Below are 21,374 nucleotides of genomic sequence, written 5' to 3'. Positions count from 1 at the left end.
CCTCATTGATGTCACTTGTTAAATCCACTTCAATCCACTTTAAATTATCTCCCTCTCTCCCTCCCGTCCCGGCGGAGGACCTGAGCCTTAGGACAATGCCTCAGGACTACCTGGCCTGATGACTCCTTGCTGTCCCCAGTCCACCTGGTCGTGCTGCTGCTCCAGTTTCCACTCTTCTGCCTGCGGCTATGGAACCCTGACCTGTTCACCGGATGTGCTACCTTGTCCCAGACCTGCTGTTTTCAACTCTCTCTCTCTACCGCACCTGGGTCAATATCACCATAAGGTGCCTTTGAGACTTCCCCATTTCCCCCCCAAAAAGCTGAGATTTTCCATTGAACTTCATATTCATTGTATTAAGTATATGTTATGCTGTTAGAAATGCATATTGGTCAAGCTCCCACACTTTTTATAAATTAACTGCAAGCAGACAATTTACATGCAAACAGCAAAATATGTCCACCCTGTCATGGACAATTTCAAAGCAGAATAAATACATTGTAATTACATAGTGATTATAAAACGTACATTTTCAGAAAACTATTTAGTCACTTTCTCAACAATATATTTTAGTTTATGGGAAAAGTATTTGGATAATAATGAAATTATGGCAAACTATTTGTTTCTCTATAAAATCTGCGAGAGTTGCACTTTCTTTTCTAAATAAAATCTAACAAAAAAGATATCTGGTCAAACTTTCAAACAATACTATTTGGCCCTCATTTGTTTATAAAGGAATCACACAAAAGATTTTGCTAACTTGTGAAAATAATTTGTTTATTTTCATAGAACATGAAAATAACAGGGTGGACAGTGACATGACAGGGTGGACCCTGGGCATGACAGGGTGGACACGTTGTGAAATGTCATTGAATGGCCTCATAAATGCAAGGAACAATGCAAGAAAATGATGTAAAAAATGCCTTTTCCCATGTAGGGGGACATTACAAGTTGAACAGACTGTTTTTGATCCACTCAAACTGCATGCAGCCACTGAATAAAGATGCCCAAAATGAGACATTAATGTGGCCTTCTAGCGTTAAACTCTGTACATCATTCTGCACAGTGAAAGTCAAACATTCAACTGTAGAACAAGAAGAAAAATGTTTTTTAAGTGGAGAACAGTTGATTTGAAAAAACAGAATATTACAGAAAGATCACTTGGACGCATCTCCAAACAGTCTCTCCCTTTCTGCAGAGACATGGCTCAGTTCTGCAGTTCCTGTTCCACATACTTCCATGCAGACACTTCAATCTGTACAGAGCGCTTGTTCAGAGCCTGTGGTTCTGGTTTTAGGCAAAGTACCTGCCAGTCATGGTACCAACAGATGTCGTCCCGAAGACTTGGCCATTTGAACTTGTTTATGCCATGGCGTTGCATACACTTAACTTTCACACTGTGCCCTTCTGCATCCATGATGATACCTGGGTATGCTTCATTGTCATAATTAACGACGCACAACTCTCCAATGTGCTTTACCTCAATCATTTCTGGTCTCCTAGGATTATCTGGTGTCTTTCCACATGCTGGGGACTTGTCAGATGAAACAGGAACATTAGCTAGAGTGACCTCTTGAAGGTTAAAGCAGGGGCAGTCCAAAACACCTTCCTCCCTTTTACACAGACATGAAATGTCTCTGTATTTCATTTGGCCGGGTGTCAGACTGATAGCTTGGTGGATTCTCATAGTGCCTTTTATGGCAGCTATTGCAGGTACCTCAGGCTTTGATTCTGACTGTAGCAAAGCACTGGCCCTGTTTCTGGCTCTGGCTTGACTTTTGCCTCTCTCCATTTCTTTCTTTTGCCCTCTTCTCTCTCTCACTGAGCTCATTGACACCCTTCTTCTTTCCAGTCTCTCTGTCTTTTTCCATTTGACCCTTTCTTTCTCAAGGTACTTTCTTCTTCTGTCTGGGTCAGCATCACGACGTTCCCGATATCTCCTTGCTATCTCAGCTCCTTTTGATCTCATTCCTTGAAAAAGACGATTCAAAACGTTCCCTTACACACTTTAATTGGCAGTCCCGGTAAACTAGGCTTGCATTATCAAACTAGGTTTGCTGGTACCGATATAGCCAAAAAAATTGTCCATATTGTCTATTCTTACTATGTATAGCATGTACTGTTATAAAATGTGTGTAATAGCTGTTGTAATATGTGTAACATTATCAGTATGTGGCCTAAACTATGCACATGTCCTTCCTGTCATGAACCATGTCCACCCTGTCATGGAAGGCTTGCTGACAGGGTGGACAATGACAGGGTGGACATTTTTGGCTAATGTTAGCATTTAATGAGCACATGGTGGACCTTCACTTAGCAACATACTACAGTTAGCAAGCTGACTGTGTACTGTTTTACAAATATATTTCAAAGTTCTGATAGGTTTTTCTATCAATTGATATTTCACTATGACAGAGTGGACATGTTAAGCTTGACAACATCCAACTACACACATAATATGATGAAAATTATGAAACATAAGTGTAAATACTTACTCTGCAACTAGACACTGCTTCAGCCTTCATTGAAGAAAGACAAAATGCTCGTAGTGATGTCACTGAAAACATCAGTGGGTTTCTTAAAGGGGCAGTTACCCCATAATGACAGGGTGGACAGCAATTTTACATTTACATTTTAGTCATTTAGCAGACGCTCTTATCCAGAGCGACTTACAGGAGCAATTAGGGTTAAGTGCCTTGCTTAAGGGCACATCGACAGATTTTTCACCTAGTCGGCTCGGGGATTAGAACCAGCGACCTTTCGGTTACTGGCACAACGCTCTTACCCACTAAGCTACCTGCCGCCCCATCATATATTTCCAATTCAAAACGCTTTTTTCAAAAAGCAATTTCAGGGACACATGCAAAATGTTCAATATGATTATGAAAATACAATATACATGATCAAAATTACTTGTTTTATCAAATAACTTATTGTGGACAGTAAAACCATGTAAAAAAAAAATGGATTTAGTATCATTTAACCACTTATTACACACACTGTAGTTAGCAGAGCAGTGTGTGGGACATGCCAAAATCACGTACATCCAATGAAAAAAAAATTCTAAAATGAAGAAAACACTTTTTTAGAGACTTATCATTCTACTGATATGTGTGCAAATGTTTGGCCACTTATAATAAGACCTCAGACTTTCATTATTCTGCTACATTTTCATGATGACTGAGTGAGTCTGATGAGGACACCAAAGGCACCTCATAGTGATATTGACTCACCTGCTATTTCAACCTCTAAATGCCCGGCTATGAAAAGCCAAGTGACATTTACTCCTGATGTACTGACCTGTTGCAACCTCTACAACCACAGTGACTTTTATTTGACCCTGATGGTCATCTATGAATGTTTGAACATCTTGGAGAAAAATCTGGCCTTAATGGCCATGTACTGTTATAATCTCCACCCGGCACAGCCAGAAGGGGACTGGCCACCCCTCAAAGCCTGGTTCCTCTCTAGGTTTCTGCCTTTCTAGGGAGTTTTTCCTAGCCACCGTGCTTCTACACCTGCATTGCTTGCTGTTTGGGGTTTTATGCTGGGTTTCTGTATAGCACTTTGTGACATCTGCTGATGTAAAAAGGGCTTTATAAATAAAATGTGATTGATTGAACTTGATTGAATCAGTGTAGATGAAGGGGAGGAGATTTTTAAGCCTTGAGACAATTGAGACATGGATTGTGTATGTGTGCCATTCAGAGGTTGAATGGGTAAAACAAAAGATTGAAGTACTGTCACGATCGTAATAAGATGAAGACCAAGGCGCAGCGTGATATGCGTACATTATTTATATAAGTACACCACACGAACAAAACACAACAAACAAACGATACGTGAAGTCCTGAGGTTAACACAACACAAACCTTCCGGAACAAGATCCCACACCAAACTAGTGAAAACAGGCTGCCTAAGTATGGTCCCCAATCAGAGACAACGAGCCACAGCTGTCTCTGATTGGGAACCACCCTGGCCAACATAGAAATACACGAACTAGAACAAAACATAGAAAATAACACATAGAAAATCCACACCCTGGCTCAACATATAAGAGTCCCCAGAGCCAGGGCGTGACAAGTACGTTTGCACGGGGTATGGTAGTAGGTGCCAGATTCACCAGTTTGTGTCAAGAACTGCAACGCTGCTGGGTTTTTCACGCTCAACAGTTTCCTGTGTATATCAAGAATGGTCCACTACCCAAAGGACATCAAGCCAACTTGACACAACGGTGGGAAGCATTGGAGTCAACATGGGCCAGCATCCCTGTGGAATGCTTTTAACACCTTGTAGACTCCATGCCTCGACTAATTGTTCTGAGGGCAAAAGAGGGATGACTGAATATTAGGAAGGTGTTGCTAATGTTTTCTACACCCAGTGTATATGTGCTATGAGTAGTGTGTTATCGGGTAGGGCGATATTTGGGCGGACTTCTACGATATGCTACTCCAAATATCGCGATATCCGATATAATCGCTTTGCACCGTAAATGACTAAATCAATTCAAATCAATTTTTATTTGTCACATACACGTGTTTAGCAGATGTTATAGCGGGTGTAGCGAAATGCTTGTGCTTCTAGCTCCGACAGTGCAGTAATATCTAACAAGTAATATCTAACAATTTCACAACATATACCCAATACACACAAAACTAGTAAGGAATGGGATTTAAGAATATATACATATATGGACAAGCAATGACAGAGCGGCATGGACTAAGATACAGTAGAATATTATAGAATAGAACGCAGTATATACATATGAGATCAGTAGTGCAAGATATGTAAACATTATTACAGTGACTAGTGTTCCATTTCTTAAAGTGGCCAGTGATTTCAATAGGCAGCAGCAGCCTCTAATGTGCTAGTGATGGCTATTTAACAGTCTGATGGCCTTGAGATAGAAGCTGTTTTTCATTCTCTCGGTCCCAGACTGTGCAATTGTTGCCCTTAATTACGATATTATAGTCACATTCTCAATAAATAATATTTTTGTGGCAAAACACTAAGACTTAGATCAAAGACGGCACAGTTTTGATTTGTAAAGTTCAAAGTATAGTCTTGCACATCACGATATATGGTCAATGTCAAATATCACGATATTCGATTTAATTATACAGTACCAGTCAAAAATTTTGAACACACCTACTCATTCCAGGGTTTCTCTTTATTTTTACTATTTTCTACATTGTAGAATAATAGTGAAGACATCTACACTATAAAATAACACATATGGAATCATGTAGTAACCAAAAAAGTGTTAAACAAACCACAATATATTATATATTTGAGATTCTTCAAAGTAGCCACCCTTTGACTTGATGACAGCTTTGCACACTCTTGGCATTCTCTGAACCAGCTTCACGAGGTAGTCACCTGGAATGCATTTAAATGAACAGGTGTGCCTTCTTAAAAGTTAATTTGTGATATTTCTTTCCTTCTTAATGTGTTTGAGCCAATCAGTTGTGTTGTGATAAGGAAGGGGTGGTATACAGAAGATAGCCCTATTTGGTAAAAGACCAAGTCCATATTATGGCAAGAACAGCTCAAATAAGCAAAGAGAAATGACAGTCCATCATTACTTTAAGATGAAGGTCAGTCAATACGGAACATTTCAAGAACTTTGAAAGTTTCTTCAAGTGCAGTCACAAAAAACATAAAGCGCTATGTTGAAACTGGCTCTCATGAGGACCGCCACAGGAAAGGAAGACCCAGAGTTACCTCTGCTGCAAAGGATATGTTCATTAGAGTTACAAGCCTCAGAAATTGCAGCCCAAATAAATGCTTCACAGAGTTCAAGTAACAGACACATCTTAACATCAACTGTTCAGAGGAGACTGCATGAATCAGGCCTTCATGGTCAAATTGCTGCAAAGAAACCACTACTAAAGGACACCAATAATAAGAAGAGACTTGCTTGGGCCAAGAAACACGAGCAATGGACATTAGACCGTTGGAAATGTGTCCTTTGGTCTGATGAGTCCAAATGTGAGATTTTTTATTCCAACCGCCGTGTCTTTGTGAGACGCAGAGTACGTGAACGGATGATCTCCGTATGTGTTGTTCCCACCATGAAGCATGGAGGCGGAGGTGTGATGGTGTGGGGGTGCTTTGCTGGTGACACCGTCTGTGATTTATTTAGAATTCAAGGCACACTTAACCAGCATGGCTACCACAGCATTCTGCAGCAATACGCCATCCCATCTGGTTTGCGCTTAGTGGGACTATCAGTTGTTTTTCGACAGGACAATGACCCAAAACACACCACAAGGCTGTGTACAGGCTATTTGAGATGGTTTGGGATGAGTTGGACCGTAGACTGAAGGAAAAGCAGCCAACAAGTGCTCAGCATATGTGGGAACTCCTTCAAGACTGTTGGAAAAGCATTCCTCATGAAGCTGGTTGAGAGAATGCCAAGAGTGTGCAGAGCTGTCATCAAGGCAAAGGGTGGCTACTTTGAAGAATCTAAAATCTAATATATACTTTGATTTGTTTAACACTTTTTTTTACTACATGATTCCATATGTGTTATTTCATCATTTTGATGTCTTCACTATTATTCTACAATGTAGAAAATAGTAAAAATAAAGAAAAACCCTTGAATGAGTAAGTGTGTCCAAACTTTTGACTGGTACTGTATATCGGCTGATTCAGCCCAACCCTAGTGTGTTACAACTAAAACACAGCTCACAGGCCACTAGATGTATGAAAATGTATGCACTCACTAACTGTAAACCGCTCTGGATAAGAGCGTCTGCTAAATGACTCAAATGTAATGTAAATGTAAAATGTAAATGTAGATCACATATTTAAAATGCTGTTCCTGTGAGAGATCGACCCACTGGGGAGACCACTTTCTCAGACCTACTTGCCCCCAATAGGGGCCCATTATATTCAACATACAGTATGCTTGGAGGTCATTCAGTGGATCAGTAAGCCCAGCTGTGCTCCTCTACTTCGTCCCACTTCCATCTACAATACATGGCATTCTCATGGTATTCCTCTCTAGAAAATGCACTCATTGTTCTCTCAGGAACTTGGCTATACTGTGCTAGCACTTGCCTGTACTCTAGTACCTATTACAAAACTAGGGCATTATAACATTTCTAGTCTGAAGAGCGCCTTGGAATTGTTTTTAATTGTACAAATAGGCCTGTACATATTCACCCAGGCAGCGCTCCGGCATTTTCTTATTTCCACTAGGGCCTTTATTGATGGATCAATATGTAACATGCTGTAAATTAACCGTAACTGACTCTTATAATAGCTCTGTTTTGTATTGGGCACACATGTATCACCATGCACACCACCATAAACACAATGCTAGTCGTATCTTATTTACTGGTAGCCAGGCTACATTTCTGGCAAGGGTGTCGTACATCTTCTCTCAGTTCTGTTTCGCTTTCCATACCAAAGCAAACAGTTGTAGGAGCCATAACGATACCTAGTGGCTTATAAAGCCCCACCCCCCCTCCCCCCACGCTGTTGACATAGGTGATAAATCACACCTCGGCTACCTCTCCGTGACCCACTTTTACTATGGGAAACAACATGCGAAACACAGGCACCCAGACAGATAAGGCCTGGCTGACCTGGGAGTGAACTGTCGGGCCCCCAAACCTAAACAACCGTGAATTCTCCACGAACTCTCATTGAACTGTCCTCTTCCTCCTCCTTGAGACTGGAGAGAGACGCCAGATGGAAAGTGTTTCCTAGTGCTCTTGTTCTCTCTCAAGTGCCAGTAAGAAATACTTATTTTCTAGGCTCGAGACCAACTGATAAGATAGGGCTTGGATGCTCTGTCCTGTGTTGGTGTGACTGTCTGTTGAGGGGAGTTTGTGTTGGAGAGTTTTTAATCACGTATGCATTACCATGAGAAAACAGAACACCTCTTCTTGTAAATAGCGAAGATGCAGTTTTGTTTATTAGTTACACTGATGTAACTGCAGAGAGATTTGAACCTGCAATCTGCCCTTTTCTAGTCCTGTATTTAGTCTGCTGCACCCACTGATGTGCATAAACCGTACATGACTGACAGGGGGCGCTGTATTGAATCCACCGCGCAGCCATTTTGGTGGTACGCCTTCATTGCAACAATTTTTTCGGGAAGCTATACAAATTCATTTATTAATGTCTACATTCGTTTTTGACAAGCATATTCTATTACAGACACCTTACAGACACCTTAAAACTTTTAAAATTAGATTATATGAACTAAACATAAAAAAAAAAAACATCTTTAAAGTATTTTGTTAGAGAGTACTAATGTTGCTGTCCCCATTACAACAAAGAAATACTTAAATACATTTTGTGGTGTCGAATTCCATTAATTCCTATGGAAGACTGCTCCTTCTGGGGAGTACCAATATGGCCGCCAATGGCACCAAAGCCTCTCACTGGCCATTATATTGGCTTCACCACTAAGAGATAACTGATGTATTTCATTTTCATTACATATACAGTACAGTTGGCTGTTCAGTCAGTTAGTCTAATAATTTCAAGTCTCAATATGGGGCAAATCCTAACATTATGTTAAGACAAATGTTAATTTAGTCTCCCATTGACATCAATGCATGACCAAGTGGAAATTCTGCTTAAAGATGGAATCCGCAGAAGGGGGAAACAGCACAACTGGCTGCCCCACAACTGTTGTTATAGGTTTTGTTACCGAGCTGAGGGGCGTCGCACAGCATGTAAAAAAAAAAGTACATATCATGCTCTTCTATCGCGCGTGCAATGATGTCCGAGGGGAAAAACAGTGTTTGTGGTTTGCAGCAACTTCTTTGTTGTTGTATCGCAAACGGACGTGGCAGTTTTACCACTAAGGTTTCCAGCTTTAAGTGGAAGTTTAGATTCACCCCTATTTGCCTTTGCAACCCTAAATGGTTAAATTAGTTATACAGTGTATATCACTGCCAGTTCAGTCAAAAGAAAGCAATGTGCATAAAGAGCCATTTTTGGGTTATCCTCAAACTGGTAGCTCTCACCTAGCACCTCGCCAACGTGCTTCTCTCAGTAATAATCTCAAGTTTATGGGGTAAGAACAAAGCTGACACTGACTATTGGTGGCCCTCACGGAATTACCTTTCAGGACCCTTGTTAAAAGTCCCCCAGTGGTGACTGCTATACAGTGGGGGAAAAAAATTATTTAGTCAGCCACCAATTGTGCAAGTTCTCCCATTAAAATTTACGTCAACTATGCAGACAAATGAGAAAAAAATTCCAGAACATCACATAGTAGGATTTTTAATGAATTTATTTGCAAATTATGGTGGAAAATAAGTATTTGGTCACCTACAAACAAGCAAGATTTCTGGTTCTCACGGACCTGTAACTTCTTCTTTAAGAGGCTCCTCTGTCCTCCACTCGTTACCTGTATTAATGGCACCTGTTTGAACTTGTTATCAGTATAAAAGACACCTGTCCACAACCTCAAACAGTCACACTCCAAACTCCACTATGGCCAAGACCAAAGAGCTGTCAAAGGACACCAGAAACAAAATTGTAGACCTGCACCAGGCTGGGAAGACTGAATCTGCAATAGGTAAGCAGCTTGGTTTGAAGAAATCAACTGTGGGAGCAATTATTAGGAAATGGAAGACATACAAGACCACTGATAATCTCCCTCGATCTGGGGCTCCACGCAAGATCTCACCCCGTGGGGTCAAAATTATCACAAGAACGGTGAGCAAAAATCCCAGAACCACACAGGGGGACCTAGTGAATGACCTGCAGAGAGCTGGGACCAAAGTAACAAAGCCTACCATCAGTAACACACTACGCCGCCAGGGACTCAAATCCTGCAGTGCCAGACGTGTCCCCCTGCTTAAGCCAGTACATGTCCAGGCCCATCTGAAGTTTGCTAGAGTGCATTTGGATGATCCAGAAGAGGATTGGGAGAATGTCATATGGTCAGATGAAACCAAAATAGAACTTTTTGGTAAAAACTCAACTTGTCGTGTTTGGAGGACAAAGAATGCTGAGTTGCATCCAAAGAACACCATACCTACTGTGAAGCATGGGGGTGGAAACATCATGCTTTGGGGCTGTTTTTCTGCAAAGGGACCAGGACGACTGATCCGTGTAAAGGAAAGAATGAATGGGGCCATGTATCGTGAGATTTTGAGTGAAAACCTCCTTCCATCAGCAAGGGCATTGAAGATGAAACGTGGCTGGGTCTTTCAGCATGACAATGATCCCAAACACACCGCCCGGGCAACGAAGGAGTGGCTTCGTAAGAAGCATTTCAAGGTCCTGGAGTGGCCTAGCCAGTCTACAGATCTCAACCCCATAGAAAATCTTTGGAGGGAGTTGAAAGTCTGTGTTGGCCAGCGACAGCCCCAAAACATCACTGCTCTAGAGGAGATCTACATGGAGGAATGGGCCAAAATACCAGCAACAGTGTGTGAAAACCTTGTGAAGACTTACAGAAAACGTTTGACCTGTGTCATTGCCAACAAAGGGTATATAACAAAGTATTGAGAAACTTTTGTTATTGACCAAATACTTATTTTCCACCATAATTTGCAAATAAATTCATTAAAAATCCTACAATGTGATTTTCTGGAGAAAAAAAATCTCATTTCGTCTGTCATAGTTGACATGTACCTATGATGAAAATTACAGGCCTCTCTCATCTTTTTAAGTGGGAGAACTTGCACAATTGGTGGCTGACTAAATACTTTTTTCCCCCACTGTAACTATGGGGCCATTTGACTGGGGAGTAAATCTCTGAGTGGGGAGACCCCAAAGGTTTGTTTGAATACCACCTAGGAGTTCAATTTAGGGTCACAGACTGTAAACTCACTCAGCTGAACTTGGTATGACCACCAGAAGTGGAACGTGAGAGCGCTGGTTGACATGTGGTTATCATAATGTTCTTAATTTTTATACCACATTCTGCATATGATCATTTCTTAAAATGTGACAACATTTGGTTTATATAATAATGTATATACCCATGAATAGAGTTGTGTTAGTTACAAATAAGTAGGTCTATGTTTCATTTGTAAATCACAAAATGTCATGCAAAATCTATGTAAATTGCATAATTTAATGTCAACTTCAAGATTTATAAATCACTCTACCCATGTTTCCAGCCGCAGTTTTTAAAGTTATACCGTATACATTTTTTTATGACAGCTGTGATGGAAACAGAAAGTTTCCTTACCATTTTATAAATGCAGACAGATCATTTGTTCGTTCGACATGGTGGGATCTTTTAGTAACCGTAAAATTAATTATGCGAGAAATGGCAGTGGAAACTCCTTTATGCACAAATATTGATATAATAACCAACATCTCGAAGTAAACTTGGAGTCACGCGATGACATGATGTGTGGTCCTCCCACTACGACTCGGGAAACCACAGAGTTTATTAGGCTACAGATTAAATAAATTATGATGAACTTCACAGGGTGGTGAAAGTGCACGGTATCAGCTTGATGCACCTTTCCAATAAATATCGAGAGTCTTATTCTGGTGACATGATGATCGATGCTTGACTGCCATTTAGTAAATAAAAATATTATTGCTCTTATCCATAATAATCTCATCATGTAGGCTATTGTAGACTAACCTACCCGCAGAGTTTACCCGCACTGTATCTGCGAGCTGTTGGCTAGACCAGACTGGGCACATTTTCTATTTAACACAACAGATTTTGTGACAAAACTATCAGTAGAGTTGAAACTGCAATGGAAACACATTGAACATTAGATTTGTATTTGGTACATGAAAACTTAAGCGAAAAAGTACATTTTGGGTGCACTATGTCATCAGGCACTGATTTTCCTCCGCAACAAGGCGCTTGGACTCTAATTTTAACCGTTACAAAATGTCATGTCACTTTCTAACACAATGGAAGCAGAGTGGATTTATACAGGTTCTGCGCATATGTTAGGATTGTTAGGCTATATATCGAAGTGGTTTATGATAAAGTCTACACTTCAGGCACTGTCAAGATCTGATCATCTGTCCAGACTTAGACAAACACTGAACTGCAAATCCTGTTGGATTTGACATCTTAAGACGCCAGTCAGTTAGGGTTGAGGGAGGTTTGAGGTCAACAGGCTCTTGACTTGACCTTGATGTGACCACAACACAACCCTTTTCTGACCCCAACAAGACCACTTCAAATCTGCAGTCTTACAAAGGTCAGTGACAGTCAGACCTCAACTTTCAACCCCAAATATTTTGGTTGATAAGAGGGGGGTTAGAAGTTCATGCAAGACATTTGGACCCCATCTTTGTTTACTTTTGCATTTTTCAACATCAACCCGCTTTGGAGCCTTTGTTATGGACTCAGGACCTCAAGTTAATGTACAGTTTCAATGATAACATGATAAGCCACTAGTTTTGGGGTTGAGGGGGGTCGTTGGCGCCAAAACGAAGGCAGGCCAAAACTGGACTGACAGCGATAGCCCTGCTAAGGCAGCCCTACCAAGGCAGCCCTCCTAACCCTCTGTTAGCCTGTATTTTGAGGGCAATAAAAACCTGGTTCTCCTGTTCAACTTCAGCTACCATCTCCTCATTCTTTTAGGTAGCTAGCTAGCTAAGGAATGGACCCGTTTACGCTAAAATATTATACATGTTAACAGGGAATGCTTGATGATTGTACTTGATGTTCCGTTTCTTGGGGTCAAGTGGCACGAGTTTTTAATAAACACTTGACGTAGTTGTAAACATCTAGATTCCAGTTAACCTAGAAAATCTGAGGTTTTATAGGTCACACACTTCTTTTCCCAAACTCTGAAATGAGCAGCCAGACAATGTTATGTATGAGTAGTTGCAAAATCTTTTAGTGTAGAATAGGTTGATTTCATGGATTGCAATGTATTCAGGTTGGTAGATGTTGAAAGACATTATATCAAAGGAGGTTAACTCCTTTCACTAAAGGAGTTCTTTGTGTGCAAAGGATGAACCTGGAATTGGAGCCAGTAGGATTATCAGGTAAACTGCTGGTCTATGGAATGTCACTTTGTTATCATATGCCAGTGTCAGGAAGCGAAATTGGGTCACTGAATACAATATTTATATTCACGCTAAATGATCCTTGATTGGAGATAGTAGTCCGAATAGACCTGCCCATGAGTCAACAAAGCAGGCCAAAAGCCTACGGTTACGGTCTGCAAGGTATTCGGCTAAATAGTCTAATTAGAGAATCTCACATTTCACAAACCAATACCATCTACAGTACAAACAAAAGTCAGCCATTTTACTCCAGGTCATTGGCAATGAATGGGATGGGAGAGGCTAACATGCTTGAGACATCCTCAATTGTCTCACTAAATCATGTTGGGGATACTGTACCGGGAGATACTGTAAATTAGTTAAAAAGGGATTGCTCCAAAAGTAGCACAATGCTTTGCAGACAAGGTTGATTTACTTAGAATACAACAAATGTAAAGGTCCCTGAGTTAGGTTACATTAGAAGACAGTGTAGGCCTAATAGGTCAGACAAGGTGCTCTTCCAAATGTTGAAAGAGCACCTTCCAACTGTCCCATACTGTACATAATAAAATAATATATTTTTACAAATCTGCCTTTTTGGTTATAAAATGGATAATACAAAAATCGAATGTACTTGTTCAATATGATTAGAATGAGCCTGTAATTATAGGCTGATAATGTAGTACTTTATTTGTATATCCTACTAATGTAATGGTTGCGAACTTAAATTCTGTAAATCATCGTCCACCTTAAGCATAAACAAATGATTAAAAGTAAAGTAAACAATATGCCAAATTCTGTTTACTAAAGAAAAAAACATACGTGCCATAAATGCCATGGGAATGTCCGTTTTGGCCAATCGTATCTTCGGGGTTTACCTTTGAGATGCACTGTCCCCTCCTAGTGCACTTACGCATATAAACCCACTTCTCCTAGACAACTCTCAGAAAACTTTGGAAAGGAACTTTCACCATGCTCGACTCGTTGACATTTATCGTCGAGAAGCTATCCCTTCTCTCCAACTTCAAACTTTTTGAGTTTAAATTGACTGATGGGAAACGCAAAGAGTCGGGATGCCAAGAGCGAAAGACGCATAGTCACGCGCCGTTGACTCTCCAGAGAGGGGACCTTTTGGAGGTGCCGAGAACTTTGTTCACGCACTTCGGTATCTACTTGGGTGACAACAAAGTCGCGCACCTGATCCCAGATATCATGCCCGTGCTAACCAATGATAAGATGATCATCAAAAAAGTTATCACAAATAAGAGACTCATCATGGGTTGCCTGTACAAGTGTGCCACGGTACGCGTGGACACCTTGGAGGACTTTGTGTATGGCTCAAACATATTGGTGAATCATATGGATAGAAAATGCAATGCGCAACAACCGTTCCCAAATGAAGAGGTTGCAGAAAGGGCAGAACAACTCGTCGGCACCATCCCTTACAGTTTACTATGGAATAACTGTGAACATTTTGTTACATACTGCAGATACGGTTCAGCGAAAAGTCAGCAAACGGAAATGGTAATTTTATTTTCCTTGCATTATTTATTTTTTTATTTTCAATACAATTAAGTTGTGCATAATTCTGACCCCTTAACTTTTACGCTACTGGAGATACTGTAAATGTAGTGTCTTCTTAAAATATTTTGCCTATGCATGACCTGTATCACATTGAGGACTGTTATCTTTAGATTATGGCATAGATAATGTTTTCAGAGATTTGCATTTAGATTTGGTTAGACCTGGTTGTATTACTTATTGGGCACAGCATCTCCAACCTTTGATATTTCCAATCCCATGTTTTGCATTTATATTCATGATAATGCATCTCCATTTTAAATTATATTATGTCATGGTTAATATAATAGGCAACTATATTAAGAAACATTGTGTTTTATTCAGTGTTACTGAAAATACATTTATTTGGGCTTTGGTTTGTTGTTTTGGTGTTGTTGTATCCAAGGTCTTCTTCTCTCTTTTCTTCCATAATTCATAAAAGTTTCGATTTAAAACATAAAGAAATTAAATGTGCCTAAAATGAATTGTTCATAAAAGTCCTGTGTATTATTTATCTCCTTTCTCTGCAGTTTTGTGAGTGCCTGAAATCAATCATCCGAGACCAGAGGAGTGTCTTTCTCAGCGTTCTCCTGGGAATGATCTACATCGTCTGCTTTGGCCTGGCGGCTTCAACTACGTTACCCACAATCCTCATCCCCTTCACTCTGTGGATGGCCGGCTGAGCGGCCAAAGTTCAAAGCCTTCAAACAATCCTATGGACATTTCAATAGAAACTATTTGGGATGGTGTCTTTTCATTGGTCCTTATGATGACATTACTTGGCACCTCCCAACTCATATGCCTTTGGTATAGGCCTATAGTGGCATATCATATAATAGGCCATTGTTACAGCAAGCGCTACCATTCATTCACTTTTGATTTGATACTTGCCAGCCAAAAGTAAACAGAGGGCGATGTAGTTGTAGGCCTAGCAATTTACATTTTAGTGTTCATGTCAACACTTACTGTATTGTATGTAGGCCATTAAGGCATTATAAAGGCCATATGATCCCTCTGTGACCAAAGTATCATCCCTATTTCCCCCCAAAAGATTGGCTAAGGCACGTTTTCTACTTTTTATCTTACTGTGTAAGTCATTGTAGTCTAATCTGTAAATAATTCAATTTCTTCAATGATGATACTCTTGTATAATTTGTATATATATACATTCAGTTTGAAACTCTAAGAGTACTACGCTGATTAATACAATACTTTTACCTATGTGTTTTGAGAGCAGATCATTTCATTTCGTACAAATACATTGTAAATATCAGAAATGTTAATAAAGATATTGGAAGTTATCATTTGGTTTGTTTTGGTCTGGTTCCAGAAAATATGTAAATAATTGACGTTTGAAGTATTTTCCAACATGTTTCAATACCGTTAGGTACATGCAATCACAGTGCATCTTAATACTCACAATGCATCTCTATCAATACCACCCACAGCATTTTCAAATGATCATGTTATTGATATAATATTGACCACATAAAATCCCCAATATATCCCCATAGTATTTCAAATCCCCAATATTTAATCATATTAAGTCAATTTACGTAAAAGCTACATTTTCTGGATAATATTGCTGAGTAATGACTATGCATTATTATTTTCTTTCTACTGTACCGTATTCACAATTTTAGACATATCAAGAGTGAGTCAGCATTATTAACTCACCGTCTGTTTATTCAGGCTATAAAATTTTTATGACCTTTTAAACTGGGGGTTTGTTTTTCTGATTTGCCAATGAAAGCCGCATAACTGGAACACTTTCCCTGATTAAATCCTCGGTTGTGAAATTAAGCCGCCCTCGAAACCACGCGATTAGCGGAAAGCTCCTTTATTTCTGTCAAAATTGCACTGCAAAGTTGAGAAACCTCTAATCCCACGCGCTTGGCTCCTCCCAGACCCTTAGCCTTGATAAAACGGCCAGGTGTCAAACCGTTGGATATAGTTCTGCCACCATGATTCCCTTCCTCCAACTCCTCAGCCTCCTCTTCATCTCTTCTAAAGTGGATGAAGAGGACAAAGACTCTAAGTATGACCTGTCCTTGTACAAACGTGGCGACCTTTTGGAGGTTCCTAGAACTCTCTTCACCCATTTCGGCATCTACCTGGGCAACAACCGGGTGGCCCACTTCATCCCGGACATCCTTCCAGTCTTCACCAAGAACAAGGCAGCCATCGGCAAGATGGTGACCAACAACCGGCTGATTCTAGGGGTGATCGCCAAGTCGGCGAGCGTCAGGGTGGACTCATTGGCGGATTTTGCGTATGGCTCGGAGATCCTGGTCAACCACATGGACAAGCTGTGCAGCCAGCCCCCCCTGGAGGGGGACGAGGTGGCCAGGAGGGCAGAGAAGCTCTTGGGCCCCATGACCTACAGCTTGCTGTGGTACAACTGTGAACACTACGTCATGTACTGCCGCTATGGCATGGCCATCAGCTACCAGACATACCAGGTGGAGTATGGGGTTCTCTCCTTTGTCAGAGGGCGCTGTTCTTACACGTTTTGGGGGTAGGATGTGATTGCAAAATCTATGGTGATTTCACGGACGACTAAGATCAGTCACTGCAAACTTCTCAGAGCGACATCATCACGTGACCCCCAGGGCACTTGAAATCAAGCAAAGGAGTGTGTCACTTTAGACAATAGGGTTTCCCAAACCTCCCCTCAACAGTCAGTCCACTGATTTGACCTATCCCAGTTTTAGCACACCTGATTCCCCCTGTCAATCATCAAGCCCTTTAATAGTTGTGTGCTAGACTCCTGGAATAGATCAGTGGAATGGCTGGAGGTACTCAAGAAAACAATGCTTTAGTTGAGACTGAAGGAATAACATTGTAGACCATGAGCCAATAGTACTATACACTGTAGTACTTGGTGTTACATAATGCTCAGGGCAACGAACCAATGGCGGGAGGAGTTACTGCTGGTTCAAATTACGGTCAGACAAACTTTTTGTAATACTGTTCATTTATTATTGAGTGAAGAACTTACTGAGACATATTAAAGTGAATAGCTACCGATAAATACGCGCAGGGGAAGCAAAAACTACAAAAACTTGTTCTTAAATGACTTGCATTAGTATATAGCTTTCCTGTTAGAGCATTAGGCTACACATTAAACATTTATTGGAAGGAATCAGCTTTACCTCAGAGCATATAGTCTCTCCAACCTTTCTGAAATGCCCCTTTTGGTACATGTGATTGTAACCACAGAAATGTCTCTATTTATCCAGTCACCTATGTCTTAGGATCAAAACGTCACACGTGAGGGATATTTTCTGAAAGAAAAAAGTGTTGGCACGTGGTTTGTGTGGGAAATATGCCAGATATTTCAATGGATTTGATGGAACAAAACACAGATTATGGGACTATAAAGTGTTGTCGTTAAATTGACCTGTCACCTCACGTGCCAAATCGGAACATAGGCAAAAGGAAAATGCATAGGACGAAACCTTTCTTCAACCGTCAGATATGTTTTGGTCTTCCAAGTAAAAGTGCTGTTTCAGGCTGACATCAACTGACTGTGTTGGAAACTATGGTGAAATAGCGGCTTAGTTGCTCAACTCCTTTGGTTTGAGAATGGATTTACAACGTCTCTCATTTATATCAGCCTATGTTGGAGTAGTTTAGCTGGTAGAGCACGGCGCTTGTAACGCCAGGGTAGTGGGTTCGATCCCCGGGACCACCCATACACAAAAATGTATGCACGCATGACTGTAAGTCGCTTTGGATAAAAGCGTCTGCTAAGTGGCATATTATATTATATTACTTAGTTCAGAAACTTAGCTCAGATGACGGCAGTTGGCATACACCAGATGTGGCTAATTTGTTCCAGCCCAGCAGTAAAACGCCTGGTTCAAATGATCAACGGATCATGATTCATGGACATCCTCCTCAAAATCTCTAAAGCATAATAAGTGAGTGGCATTAGGCTCCATATTTATAAAGCGTCCCAGACGGATCCCTGCATTATCATCTAAAAGTCAAAGCTGGTGATAGATCAGCACACCTAAGCCCTGGTCTGAGTTCAGCAGGGCACATTGTTGTGGAACGCTTAGAAATATATCGGGTAGAACAGACATGCAACCTCTCTGGCATGTAAGTAAGGAATCGGGCAAGCTCTAATCATGGCATTTCTATCTGAACACAACACAGGTGTGCTGGTACCAACGTCTAATCTACACATGCTGTGGTCACCCCTAGCACAGACAATAGCCAATCAATGTGGGAATACTGCACACTGATGCAAAGTACTGTATGATGAGAGCGGTTAAAAGGCTGTACATTTCTCTGAAAAGGTCGGATGATTCTGTGTTGCGGTGAATTGAATGCTTTTAGGCCAATGAAAAGTGAACTCAAAGGCTGCTTCCCGATTCTCTACCCTTCTCCAAAAGTGTGCACTTGCACACTCCATGTCATGGATTCAAAAGCATCTGTTTGGTGTAAGCAGTGGCGGAGGGAGGGAGTTACTAACCTTGGTTAAATCCAAGAGAGAACGGAGAAGTGTGGAGAATCGGGACAAAACCACAGACTTGTTGAGTTGGACCGTAGTGCACTGGTGAGCAGCACCATCTAGTGTTAATGCATTAAAGGCCCTCATGCGTCGCTGTTTGGCTGTGGCTGTTCACCAAAACAGTGGAGGGGTACCCACCTTGATGTTGTTTAAATCACAGATTGCCCCTTTAACGTAGACACAGGAAGTCCTCAATTTAAATAATAAATGCATTGTAATATAATTCAAAGTAACGATAAACACTTTCAGTACTGAAGCCCTATACAGCAGTGGTTCCCAACCTTTTTCAGTTACTGTACCACCAAATGAATTTTGCTCTGCCCGGAGTACCCCTGAAGTACCCCTGAAGGACCCCTCATGTGCATTTGATCAGTAAGCCTATGGTCTCCTGAGTCTTCTCAAGTATCCCCTGTGGATAGGCCAAGTACCCCCAGGGGTCCTAGTACCCCTGGTTGGGAACCACTGCTATACAGGACTGTATAGAATAGAGGTGTTTATGGTTGAATCCCAATGGTCTGTCAAATTAAGACATCTCATGCTGTTTCATAAATTGTTCTATCGTCATTGTATTTCATTTGTATGTATGATTGGCCAGAGCTCCTTTAAAAAGAGATTTGCATCTCAATGGTTACAAATGGATATGGATGAATAAATAAATAAAATTGACAATAACGATTAACCATTAGAATATCAAAGGCCCCAATTCAATCAAACAAAGACAAAGGCAAAAAGCAATCATCTCTTTCACTCAATGTTAATACAATTTAGTATTATTTTAGTCATCTCGTGGATACAAAATCTGCAAAGGATGCTTACTCTTGTTTCACCCTCTCTCCTGCAGTTCTGTTTGACAGTGAGGAAGATAATCTGCAGTAGGATGAACGCCTACCTCACAGCCCTGTGTGGAATGGGAACCATGTTGTACCTGGGCTCCCTAACGCTGCTAAACACAGTACCCACCCTGCTCGTCCCCTTCACCATCTGGATGGCATCGTAAAACAAAAATGGCCACCGACATATAGAGACTCATTGACATGACTGCGGAATATGGAATGCTTAAATGATGTCCTACTATCAGTAACACTGTATTATCACTGTACATGAAATCAAAAAAGCATTGTGGGAAATGTCACGTTTGTGGTGATTTTTTTGACAGTTTAAAGAAGAGTAAACATTTTGTACAACTGGTATTTACTGTGTATAACCGTCTATAAATGGACAGCAATATTCTAAAAAAAAATGGTTCCTGATAAAGGCATTGTTTTGACAATATATAATGGACATCATGACCTTTATGGTCAAAATTATACACACAATAATGACATTAGGACAGGATGGACAAGGTGCAATTTGACACTGTTATTGCCATTCTCAGACAATCTGAATGTACTGAACTAGCTATGTGTCTTTCAAGTCAATTCGTATGCCTACTCTCCCTTGTGCAGCTTTTCAATTAGCCTATCAATTCTCCTCCTGTTGTTGCCCTTACTTATACTCCCAGTAGATAGCACTGTAAGTAACATCACCATGCTTCTGAATGAAATGCATTATTTTGGAATATATTGGGAGACAAGTCTACAGGAAATCTCAGGCTCTGAATATAGAAGTCCCAGAAATATGCTCAACTATGCTCAATTCTTGGCCATTATTATTTGTGGTGGTTTCAGCATGGTTCAAGCATGGTTGAAAGGGTCCCTAATACTGTAGTGATAAGAACCAGTGTTTTCTCAGTCTGAGATATCCTTTCCATCCATTTCAGGCTCCCACTGGCCTACTCAGAAATAATAACAAACCATTCAATAATTCACTGTAAAAATGTAATTTCAGCAGTAATCTGATGCCAACAGTGCTTGCATTTCTTTTCCTAATATGGCATTTTGGATGGCAAATTGAACTAATGACTGCAGTAAACATAACGTGCATGTAAACATTCGATTTTAAGGATGATTAAACTATCAATTATGAAAGTATTTGCGGAATCAGAGACAAAACAATGAGATTGTATTACATGGGTTAGTGGGTAAATGTATTCTGCTGTTACTGAGGACACTAGACATTCACGTTTAACTGTGCAATACATGTGTTGTTAAGACAGTACTGGGACACACTGTGTGCCCAGAAACACTAATTTAAAGGAGCATTTTACTTAAAAAAACATCATATATTTCCAATTCAAAACGCTTTCTATTCAGTCCACCTATCATGTATTCTCAAATTATATTTATTTAGCACATTCAGTACAAGCTCCGTAGCTATCCTAACTGTGGGCCTGTGATTACTTCCTGTCAAAACACATCATTTTTATGACCCACCAATAGGTGAGCTCTGCAACGTGTAT

General features: G+C 40.5%; 2 protein-coding genes across 2 annotated transcripts; both read left to right on the top strand.

The window, feature by feature from the left end:
• Positions 1 to 13,737: 13,737 nt before the first annotated feature.
• Positions 13,738 to 15,815, top strand: LOC121558804 (lecithin retinol acyltransferase). Its single transcript, XM_041872160.2, has 2 exons — positions 13,738 to 14,478; positions 15,045 to 15,815. The coding sequence occupies exons 1-2, from the start codon at positions 13,927 to 13,929 to the stop codon at positions 15,195 to 15,197; spliced, it is 705 nt and encodes a 234-aa protein (XP_041728094.2). The 5' UTR covers positions 13,738 to 13,926; the 3' UTR covers positions 15,198 to 15,815.
• A 663-nt stretch (positions 15,816 to 16,478) lies between these two features.
• Positions 16,479 to 20,947, top strand: LOC121558808 (lecithin retinol acyltransferase). The gene is made up of 2 exons (XM_041872169.2): positions 16,479 to 16,976; positions 19,878 to 20,947. The coding sequence occupies exons 1-2, from the start codon at positions 16,479 to 16,481 to the stop codon at positions 20,031 to 20,033; spliced, it is 654 nt and encodes a 217-aa protein (XP_041728103.1). The 3' UTR covers positions 20,034 to 20,947.
• Positions 20,948 to 21,374: the final 427 nt, after the last annotated feature.

The sequence above is a fragment of the Coregonus clupeaformis genome, unplaced genomic scaffold, assembly GCF_020615455.1.
Source record: "Coregonus clupeaformis isolate EN_2021a unplaced genomic scaffold, ASM2061545v1 scaf0201, whole genome shotgun sequence".
NCBI lineage: Eukaryota > Metazoa > Chordata > Actinopteri > Salmoniformes > Salmonidae > Coregonus > Coregonus clupeaformis.
The sequence above is the reverse complement of the archived record's forward strand: the minus strand, read 5'-3'. Positions and strand labels throughout refer to the sequence as shown.

Excerpts from the sequence above, each read along its gene's own strand:
- LOC121558804 (XM_041872160.2), top strand. The coding sequence starts at position 13,927 with ATGCTCGACTCGTTGACATTTATCGTCGAGAAGCTATCCCTTCTCTCC. Across the intron at positions 14,479-15,044 it reads AAAGTCAGCAAACGGAAATG|TTTTGTGAGTGCCTGAAATC; the intron begins GTAATTTTATTT and ends CTTTCTCTGCAG.
- LOC121558808 (XM_041872169.2), top strand. The coding sequence starts at position 16,479 with ATGATTCCCTTCCTCCAACTCCTCAGCCTCCTCTTCATCTCTTCTAAA. Across the intron at positions 16,977-19,877 it reads TCAGCTACCAGACATACCAG|TTCTGTTTGACAGTGAGGAA; the intron begins GTGGAGTATGGG and ends TCTCTCCTGCAG.